The following is a 10472-nucleotide window of genomic DNA, read 5'->3' as shown; positions in this document are numbered from 1 at the left end:
ACCCAGGCCTCGATCTGCTCCCCCCGCAGGTGCCGCTGCAGCTGCTCGCGGAGGCGGGGCCAGGGGGGCGGAGCCTCGGGGCCGGCCCCGCCCACCACCTCCTCCAGGGCGGGGCCGTCCAGCGCTGGCCCCGCCCCCGCCCCGCCCCCGCAGGGGCCCCGGCTCCCCGCCCCCACCAGCAGCCCTGGGGGCGGGGGCAGGGCGGGGCCAGCGGGGGGCGGGGCCAGCGGGGGCGGGGCCGGCGGGGGCGGGGCCAGGAGTAACGAGGGGCAAAGAGATAACGAACAGCCATGAGAAACGGGGGTCACAGGGGGTAACGAGGGGGGTAACGAGGGTGCATGGGGGGTTACGGGGATCATGAGGGTCACGGGGGGTCACAGAGGGTAACAAGGGGGTAACGAGGGTGCATGGGGGGTCACGGGGGTAACGAGGGGTCACAGGGGGTCACAGGGTGTTATGGGGGTTAATGAGGGGTTACAGAGTAACGAGGGTTCATGGGGGGTCACGGGGGTAATGAGGGGTCACAGGGGGTAATAGGGGGTCACGAGGGGTAACAAAGGGTCATGGGGGGTCACGGGGTTACGAGGGGTCGTAGGAGGTTACGGGGGTTCACAGGGGGTTACAGGGTAACATGGGGTCATGGGGTCACAGGGTAACAAGGGGTCATGGGGGCTAATGAGGGGTCACGGGGGTAACAAGGGGTCACGAGGGGTAACGAGGGGTCACAGGGGGTCACGGGGGTCGCGAGCCCCTACCGGCGAGGAAGGCGGAGGGCGGAAGCCCAGGAGCAGGGTGAGGAGGGGGCGGAGCCAGGGGCGGGGCCGGGGGCGGGGCCGGGCCCCCCCGGGGCGGAGCCGCACGGCCCCACCCCCGTCCTCGTCCTCGTCCCTGTCCCCGGCGGGGGGGGCGCGGGGGGGGGCGCCGGGGTCCCGGTGCCGCGCGTAGGCCACCGCCCCCCCCGCCGGGGCCTGCGCACGGCCCTCAGCGCCCGGACGCCTGGGCCCCTCGGGGGGGGGGGCCCGGACGCCTGGGCCCTCCTGGGGGTGGGGGGGGGCAGATGCCTGGGCCCTGGGGGGTTGGGGGGGTTCCCGGACACAACATGGGCTCTGGCGGGGGGGTCGGGGGGTCCCCGGACGCCTGGGCCCTCCTGGGGGGGGCAGATGCCTGGGCCCTGGGGGGGGGTTGGGGGAGGGGAGCCTGGACGCCTGGGCCCCAGGGAAGGGGGCAGGGGGGGCGGGGGTTCCTGGACACCTGGGCCCCGTGGTGGGGTCGGGGGCGGGGGGAGCCCGGATGCCTGGGCCCTGGGGGGGGGTTGGGGGAGTTCGGGGGTTCCCGGACGCCTGGGCCCCGGTGGGGGTCGGGGGCGGGGAGCCCGGATGCCTGGGCCCTGCGGGGGATCAGGAGTCATGGGGGGGCTCAGGGGTTCCCGGACGCCTGGGCCCGGGGGGGGGTTGGGGGGGAGTTGGGGGGTTCCCGGACGCCTGGGCCCAGGGGGGTTCAGGGGGTTCCCGGACGCCTGGGCCCGGGGGGGGGTTGGGGGGGGGGTCGGGGGGAGCCCGGACGCCTGGGCCCGGGGCAGGGGGGTCGGGGGATTCCCGGACGCCTGGGCCCCGGGCGGGGGTTGGGGGGTTCCCGGACGCCTGGGCCCCGGGGGGGGGTCGGGGGGTTCCCAGATGCCTGGACCCGGGGGGGGGGTTCGGGGTGTTTCCGGACGCCTGGGCCCCGGGGGGGGGTTCGGGGGGAGGGGGTCGGGGGATTCCCGGACGCCTGGGCCCCGGGCAGGGGTTGGGGGGTTCCCGGACGCCTGGGCCCCGGGGGGGGGGTTGGGGGGTTCCCGGACGCCTGGGCCCGGGGGGGGCCGTTACCCGCGGGCGCAGAAGGCGCCTCAGCGTCTCCATCGCTGCCTCAGCCGCCGTCCTGGGGCGAGAGGGGCCGGGGGGGTCGGGGGAGGCCCGGGGGGGCTGGCGCTTCCTGGGGGCAGGGGGCCCTGGGGGGGCTGGAGGGGGTCCTCCGGGGTCCCTGGGAGGCTGGGGGGGGGCCTGGGGGGTCCTGGGGGGTCCCCAGGGGGGTCCTCAGGGCTCCCTATGGGGCAGGGCGGGCCTGGGGGGGCCTGGGGAGTCCCCGGGGGGGTCCTCAGGGCTCCCTATGGGGCAGGGGGGGCCTGGGGGGCCTGGGAGGGCCTGGGGGGGGTTCTCAGGGCTCCCTATGGGGCAGGGCGGGCTTGGGGGGTCCTGGAGGGTCCCCGGGGGGGTCCTCAGGGCTCCCTATGGGGCGGGGGGTCCCCAGGGGGGTCCTCAGGGCACCCTATGGGGCGGGGGGGCTGGGGGGTCCCCGGGGGGGTCCTCAGGGCTCCCTATGGGGCGGGGGGTCCCCAGGGGGGTCCTCAGGGCTCCCTATGGGGCAGGGGGACTGGGGGGTCCCCGGGGGGGTCCTCAGGGCTCCCTATGGGGCGGGGGGTCCCCAGGGGGGTCCTCAGGGCACCCTATGGGGCGGGGGGGCTGGGGGGTCCCCGGGGGGTCCTCAGGGCTCCCTATGGGGCGGGGGGGGGCCGGGGGGGGCCCAGTTGCCCCCCCGCGCTGTGGGTCGGACTTTGCCCCCGGCTGGACTCTGCCCCCGCGTCGGCCCCGCGCCCCCCCCCGGGTCCCCCGGGTCCCCCTGCCCCCCCCCCGGCCCCCCCCGGACCCCTCTGGGCCCCCCCGGCCCCACTCACCCCCCAGCGCCTCAGCCCAGCCCGGTCCCGCAGCCCCCGGGTGGGGAGGGAGGGGGCGGGGCCGGGGGCGGGGCCGCGCTCTGAGGGGGCGTGGCTCCGGTGGGGAGGGGCGTGGCTCCGGTGGGGAGGGGGGAGGGGCGTGGGGCCCCCCCCCCCCCGGCGCCTCCCTGTCTGGCCGCCCCTTATCTGCCCCCGGTCACCGACCCGGGAGGGACCCGGCGGGGGGGGGAGGGGGAGGCAGGGCCCAGGCGTCCGGGGGGCTCCGGGGGGCTCCGGGGGTCGGGGGGGGCCGGAGGGGGCCGGGGGGTCCAGGTGGGTCCCGGGTCGGGGCGGGGGGTCGGGGCTTTGGGGGGGGTCCAGGGGGTCCCAGGTGCCCGGGTGGGTCTCAGGTCAGGGGGGGGCTCAGGGGGGGGTTTGGGGGGTCCCAGGTGGTTCTGGGGTTCGGAGGGGGGACGGGGGGGTTTTGGGGGGTCCCGGGCGGTTTCGGGGTTCGGAGGGGGTCGGGGGGGGTTTGGGGGTCCCAGGCGGTTCTGGGGTCCGGGAGGGTCAGGGGGGGGTTTGGGGGGTCCTGGGCGGTTCTGGGTTCGGAGGGGGTCAGGGGGGTTTTGGGGGGTCCTGGGCGGTTCCGGTCTTCGGAGGGGTTTTGGAGGGGTTTTGGGGGTCCTGGCGGTTCTGGGGTTCGGAGGGGGTCAGGGGGGGTTTTGGGGGGTCCTGGGCGGTTCCGGTCTTCGGAGGGGGTCGGGGGGGTTTTGGGGGGTCCTGGGCGGTTCTGGGGTTCGGGGGGGTCAGGAGGGGTTTTGGGGGGTCCCGGGCGGTTCTGGGGTTCGGGGGGGTCAGGGGGGGTTTTGGGGGGTCCCAGGCAGTTCTGGGGTCCAGGGCGGCGCGGAGGAGGCGGCGACAGCTCCGATAAATATTCCGTGTTGCCGGCTGACGGACGGCTGTCAGTCACCCCCCACCGCGCCTGACGGACAGCTGTCAGTCACGGAGAAGGCCCGCCTCCGGTTGCTGGGGGCAGGGTGATTGACAGCTGTCAATCGCCCGCCGACGTGTCCATAGTCCAAAGGAGCGAGCGGTCCCGGCCCCGGGTGACTGACAGCTGTCAATCACCCGCCGACGCGTCCGCAGTCCGGAGGACCGGCCTCGTCCCACGCATGCTGCCGGGGGTTGATTGACAGCTGTCAATCACCCGCCGACGTGCCCACAGCCGCTCCGTCCCCCGCGCCCTGGAGTGCTCTGACTGACAGCTGTCAATCACCCGCGGGCGACATCCTCGCGGGGGGGCCTGGAGACGGGGCGGCGACTGACAGCTGCCTGTGCAGCCGGGTGACGGACGCCTGTCGCGGGGTGATTGACAGGTGTCATGTGATGCAGTGGCGTCGCTGAAGACTGACATGCGTCATGGATGGTTGACAGGCGTTGAGATGACTGACAGGCGTCAGGGGTGGCTGACGGGTGCCGCATACGACTGACGGGCACTGTGTACAACTGGCAGGCACCGCGGGCGACTGACGGACGCTGTGGACGACTGACAGTCGCCGTGGGCGACTGAGAAGCACCGTGGATGACTGATGGACACCGCGACGACCGACGGGCGCCTTGGAGGAGTGAGGGGCGTCACCGGGGACAGGCGTCGGCGAGGAACAGGCGGACTTTGCCGCGCAGGAAGCTGGCGTGGGCGCGGAGCAGCCGGGGCAGCGAGCGCACCGGCACCGCGGGGGGGGGCCCGGCCCCGGGGGCTCCTGGGGGGCGGGGGGGGCGTCACCCCCGACCCCCGGCCCATCCGACCCCCCAACACCCCTGGACCCACATTTCCCCCCCCCAGACACCTCTGCCCCCCCCAAAACCCCCCTGTTCCCCCAGATTCCCCCCCCCCGATCCCCCCCAGACCCCCCTGGAGCCCCCCAGAGCCCCCAGACCCCTCTGACCCCCCAGACCCCCTCGAGCCCCCTGAGCCCCCAGACCCCCAAATGCCCCCAGAGCCCCTGACCCCCCTCCAGACCCCCAGGTCCCCCATATCTGCCCCAGCCCCCCCACCCCCTCTGACCCCCCAGACCCCCCCCAGCCTCCCTGGACCCCCAGGCCCCTCGTTCCCCCCAACACCCCTCAGACCCCTCAACCCCTCAACTCCCCCCCTCCCCCCATATCCCCCAGGCACCCCACACCCCCCAGACCCCCTCGAGCCCCCAGGTCCCCCCAGACCCCCCCAGACCCCCCCGGCCCCGTCACCTGGGGCCGCAGCCGCCGCAGCAGATGGGCCAGGCTGCGCACGGCGCTGTACGTGCGGTCGAGGGCCGGGCGCAGGCCGGGCGCCGGCAGCAGCTCGCGGGCCCGCAGCACCGCCGCCACCAGCACCGCCTGTCCGCCGGCCACCTGCCAGCCCCGCCGGGAGGCCTGCAACAGCGCGACAACACCGCGACGTCACCGCGACGTCACCGCGACGACACCGCGCCCCTGCGGCACCGCCGCCACCAGCACCGCCTGTCCGCCGGCCACCTGCCAGCCCTGCCGGGAGGCCTGCAACAGCGCGACAACACCGCGACGTCACCGCGACGTCACCGCGACGACACCGCGCCCCTGCGGCACCGCCGCCACCAGCACCGCCTGTCTCCCGGCCACCTGCCAGCCCCACCAGGAGGCCTGCAACAGCGCGACAACACCGCGACGTCACCGCGACGTCACTGTGACAACACCGCGCCCCTGCAGCACCACCACCACCGGCACCACCTGCCCCCCGGCCGCTTGCCAGCCCTGCCAGGAGGCCTGCAACAGCGTGACAACACCGTGATGTCACCGCGACAACACCATGACGTCACCACGACACTCCCGTTACTGCCAGTGTCCCTCCCCAGCCCCCTCGTTTGCCCCATTCTGCCCCATTTTGCCCTGTTCCACCCCATTTTGCTCTGCTTTGCCCCATTCTGCCATGTGCTGCCCGGTTTTGCCCCATTTTGTCCCATTTCCGCCCTGTTTCCACCCTGTTTTGCTTCATTTTGCCCATTCTCACCTGGTTTTTCCTCTTCCCACCGTTTTTTTCCTATTTGTACCTGATTTTGCCTGTTTCCACCCCTTTTCACCCTGTTTCTACCAGATTTCACACATTCATGCCCAGTTTTACCTGTTCCTGCCCGCTCTTGCTTGTTTCTGCCCAGTTTTGCCTGTTTCCACCCAGTTTTGCCTGGTTTTGCCCATTTCCACCCATTTCTGCCTGGTTTTGCCTGTTTCCACACAGTTTTGCCTATTCCCACCTGTTTCGTTGCCTGTTTTCACCCAGTTTTGTCTGATTCTGCCTGGTTTTGCCTGTTTCCACTCGTTTTTGCCCATTTCAACCCATTTCTGCCCAGTTTTTACAATTTCTGCCCACTCCCACCCCTTTTTGCCTATTTCTGCCCAGTTTTGGCTACTCCCACCTGGTTTCACCCAGTTTCGCCTGTTCCTGGCTGGTTTTGCCTGTTCCTGCTAATTTCTGCCTGATTTTGCCTGTTTCCACCCATTTCCACCTGTTTTTGCCTATTCCTGCCCAGTTTCTCCTGGTTTTGTCCATTCCTGCCTGGTTTTGCCTGTTCCCACCGATTTTTGCCCATTCCTGCCTGTTTTTGCCCAGTTCCACCCGTTTCCACCTGTTCTTGCTCATTCCTGCCTGGTTTTGCCCATTTCTACTCATTTTCACCTGTTCCCACCTGCATTTGCCCAGTTCCACCCGTTCCTGCCTGTTTTTGCCTGGTCCAGCATGGTTTTGCCCATTCCTGCCCAGCTTTGCCCAGTTCTGCCCATTTCCCCCTGGTTTTGCCCAGTTCCGTCCGTTTCCCCCCCGTTTCCCGCCCATTTCCCCCCGGTTTTGCCCATTTCCGTCCGTTTCCCCCCCGTTTCCCGCCCATTTCCCCCCGTTTTTGCCCATTTCCGTCCATTTCCCCCCCATTTCCTGCCTGTTTCCGTCCATTTTCCCCCCGTTTCCCGCCTGTTTCCCCTCGGTTTTGCCCATTTCCGTCCGTTTTCCCCCTGTTTCCCGTCCGTTTCCCCCTGTTTCCCGCCCATTTCCCCCGGTTTTGCCCAGTTCCATTCGTTTTTCCCCTGTTTCCCGCCAGTTTCCCCCCATTTCCCATCCGTGTCCCCCGATTTTTGCCCATTTCCATCCGTTTTCCCCCCGTTTTCCCCCCGTTTCCCACCCGTTTCCCACCCGTGTCCCCCCGGCTTTGCCCGTTTCCCGCCCGTTTCCCCCGGTTTCCCCCCGGCTTTGCCTGTTTCCGCCCGGTTTCCCCCCGTTTCCTGCCTGTTTCCCCCCGTTTCCCCCGTTTCCCGCCCGTGTCCCCCCCGGCTTTGCCCGTTTCCGCCCGGTTTCGCCCCGTTTCCCCGCTCACGTCCAGCTGCCGCCAGTCGTTGAAGTTCACCCCGGGGTCCGGCACCGGCACCGGCTCCGGCAGGTCGCAGGCGCTGCCGCACCCGGCCTGGGGGGGGGGGGGGTTCGACGGGGACCCACGGCTGCCCCACAGCCCCCCCACACCTCCCCCACAGCCCCCCCACACCTCCCCCACTGCCCCACGGTGACCCACAGCTTCCCCCTGCCCCCCCGCACTGCCCCACGGCAACCCACGGCTGCTCCATGACCCCCTCCACTGCCCCATGGCTGCCCCCACTGCCCCCCCACTGCCCCACGGCAACCCACGGCTGCTCCATGACCCCCCCCACTGCCCCATGGCTGCCCCCACTGCCCCCCCACTGCCCCACGGCAACCCACGGCTGCTCCATGACCCCCTCCACTGCCCCATGGCTGCCCCCACTGCCCCCCCACTGCCCCACGGCAACCCACGGCTGCTCCATGACCCCCTCCACTGCCCCATGGCTGCCCCCACTGCCCCCCCACTGCCCCACGGCAACCCATGGCTGCCCCATGACCCCCCCCCCCACTGCCTCCCCTTGCCCCCCCTGTGCCCCACAGCTGACCCATGGCCACCTCCACTGCCCCACATCTGCCCCCTGGCCCCCCACTGCCCCCCCACCCAACAGCTGCCCCACAGCCACCCCCACTGCCTCCCACGGCCCCCCCCACAGCCGCCGCACCACCACCCTCCCGCTGCCCCACAGCATCCCCACCACTGCCCCATGGTTGCCCCCCCCCCGAGCTCCTCCATGGTGACCCCACAGCGTCCCCGATGCCCCAGGGGTCCCCGAGGTCCCCCAGTGTCCCCCCACCCCCCGTCCCCCCCGGCGCCCCCCACCCCCTCCGTGGGGCGGCCCCTCACCAGCCCGCGCTCGGTGTCCTGGGCCTCCCGGATGAACCGCTCCAGCACTCGGGGGTCGCAGAGGGAGCCGGGGCCGTCGGGGCGCGCGGGGGCCCCCAGCAGCAGCAGCGGCAGCAGCACCCACAGCCCTGCGCGCACAGCCGCTGCACCCGGACGCCTGGGCCCCTCCCCCCCGCCAGGGAGCACCGGGGCTGGGGGCTCCCGGACGCCTGGGCCCCTCCCCTCTGCAAAGGACCACCGGCTCTGGGGGCTCCCGGACGCCTGGGCCCCTCCCCCCCGCCAGGGAGCACCGGCTCTGGGGGCTCCCGGACGCCTGGGCCCCCTCCCCTCTGCAAAGGACCACCGGCTCTGGGGGCTCCCGGACACCTGGGCCCCTCCCCTCTGCAAAGGACCACCGGCTCTGGGGGCTCCCGGACGCCTGGGCCCCTCTCCCCCACCAGGGAGCACCGGCTCTGGGGGCTCCCGGATGCCTGGGCCCCTCCCCTCTGCAAAGGACCACCGGCTCTGGGGGCTCCCGGACGCCTGGGCCCCTCTCCCCCACCAGGGAGCACCGGCTCTGGGGGCTCCCGGATGCCTGGGCCCCTCCCCTCTGCAAAGGACCACCGGCTCTGGGGGCTCCCGGACGCCTGGGCCCCTCTCCCCCACCAGGGAGCACCGGCTCTGGGGGCTCCCGGACGCCTGGGCCCCTCCCCTCTGCAAAGGACCACCGGCTCTGGGGGCTCCCGGACGCCTGGGCCCCTCTCCCCCACCAGGGAGCACCGGCTCTGGGGGCTCCCGGACGCCTGGGCCCCTCCCCTCTGCAAAGGACCACCGGGTCTGGGGGCTCCCGGACGCCTGGGCCCTCTCCCCTCTGCAAAGGACCACCGGCTCTGGGGGCTCCCGGACGCCTGGGCCCCCTCCCCTCCACCGAGGACCACCAGGTCTGGGGGCTCCCGGACGCCTGGGCCCCCTGCCCGGCGCGCCGCCCGGACGCCTGGGTCCCCGCTGCTGCCGGCCGCCCGGGACGCCGGTCTCCACGCACGCCCGCCGTTGCCCAGGGTCCCGGCTCCCATTGGCTGGAGCAGGGCCGGGGCGGGGGGCGGCGGGGTGGGGGGGTGCCGGGGCCCAGGCATCCAGCGGGGCCCCTCTCCCCCCGCCCCCGGCCCCACTCACCCGGCGGCCCCATGGCGGGCTGGGCATGGCAGGGCGCCGGGCGCCCGGAGCGGCGGTGCCGCGGGCGCGAGCGAGCGGCCGCCGGGGAATGCCGCGGCGCGGCCGGCCGGAAGGCACAGGGGGGGTTTCCTCCGCGCGCTGCCCTCGCGCCGCCGTCGAGGAAAAGGCCATGCCGGCGGCCGCACGTCGCCCTGGCCGCCCGCCACCCGGCCCCGGCGTCCCCGGCGCCCGGCTGCCGCCGCCGCCGCCAGGCTCGCGCGGACGGCGACGCGCGGGGACGTGGGGACGCGGGGACAAGGACGAGGGGAGGGAGCGCGAGGACGGGGACGCAGGGACGCGGGGATGGAGACGGGGGACGGGGACACATGGGGATGCGGCGACGGGGACAGCAGAGGGGGACGCGGGGACGCGGGACAAGGGGACGTGCGGACACGGGGATGTGAGGACGCTGATGTGGGGACTCCGGGATCCTGCCCCACACGGGAGGGGATGGGGACGAGGACGTACGGACACAGACACAGGGACCTGGCTGTGCCAAGACCCCACAAAGCCCCGGACGCCTGGGCCCCCCCAAAGTCCCAGACGCCTGGGCCCCATGAAGCCCCGGATGCCTGGGCCCCCGCAAAGCCCCGGACGCCTGGGCCCCACGAAGCCCCGGACGCTGGGGCCCCGGCGGAGACAGGCCAGGGGGCTCCGCGCGCGGGAGGAAGCGGCCGAACCGTGGGGCCGTGTCCGTGTCTCGGCCGCGGCGCCGGGGATGGGGGGATGCGCGGACGCGGGGTGCAGGGACGGGACCCCCATGGGGACACCTGGGCTCCCCCGGGCACCGAGCCCAGGCGCCTGGGCACAGCCCGGCCCTGGGGCCCAGGCGTCCGGGGGCTGCATGATCCCAGGTGTCCGGGGAACTGCATGCCACCAGGGGCCCAGGTGTCCGGGCACTGCGCAGTCGTAGGCATCCGGATGCAGCCCGTGAGGGGCCCAGGTGTCCGGGGGCTGCACAGTCGCAGGCATCTGGCTGCAGCCTGCATGGGCCCAAGCGTCCGGGGTGCCATGTGGGTCCAGGAGTCCGGGTGCAGCCCACATGGGGCCAAGGCATCCGGGGCACCGTGTGGTCCCAGGTGCCCAGGTGCAGTCCGTGGGGGCCCAGGCGTCCGGGTGCAGCCTGCGTGGGGCCCAGGCGTCCGGGATGCGGGCCCAGGCGTCTGGGTGCAGCCTGCACGGGGCCCAGGCGTCCGGGGCACTGTACGGGCCCAGGTGCCCAGGTGCAGTCCGCGGGGGCCCAGGCGTCCGGGTGCAGCCTGCGCGGGGCCCAGGCGTCCGGGGCGCTGTGCGGGCCCAGGCGTCCGGCCGGCCCCCTGCCAGGCGCCGGGGCC

The 10472-nt window shown here is 73.3% G+C and overlaps 1 protein-coding gene across 1 annotated transcript; it reads right to left on the bottom strand.

Moving 5' to 3' along the window:
- Positions 1–3612: 3612 nt before the first annotated feature.
- EPO (erythropoietin) lies at positions 3613–9147 on the bottom strand. Its single transcript, XM_062601054.1, has 5 exons — positions 9100–9147; positions 7948–8075; positions 7066–7152; positions 4873–5101; positions 3613–4449 (listed from the first exon to the last, which is right to left on the bottom strand). The coding sequence occupies exons 1-5, from the start codon at positions 9110–9112 to the stop codon at positions 4325–4327; spliced, it is 582 nt and encodes a 193-aa protein (XP_062457038.1). The 5' UTR covers positions 9113–9147; the 3' UTR covers positions 3613–4324.
- Between the last annotated feature and the right edge of the window lie 1325 nt (positions 9148–10472).

Source organism: Rhea pennata, unplaced genomic scaffold (assembly GCF_028389875.1).
Source record: "Rhea pennata isolate bPtePen1 unplaced genomic scaffold, bPtePen1.pri scaffold_206, whole genome shotgun sequence".
NCBI lineage: Eukaryota > Metazoa > Chordata > Aves > Rheiformes > Rheidae > Rhea > Rhea pennata.
Note: the sequence above shows the minus strand (reverse complement) of the source record. Positions and strands in the feature narration are given on the sequence as shown.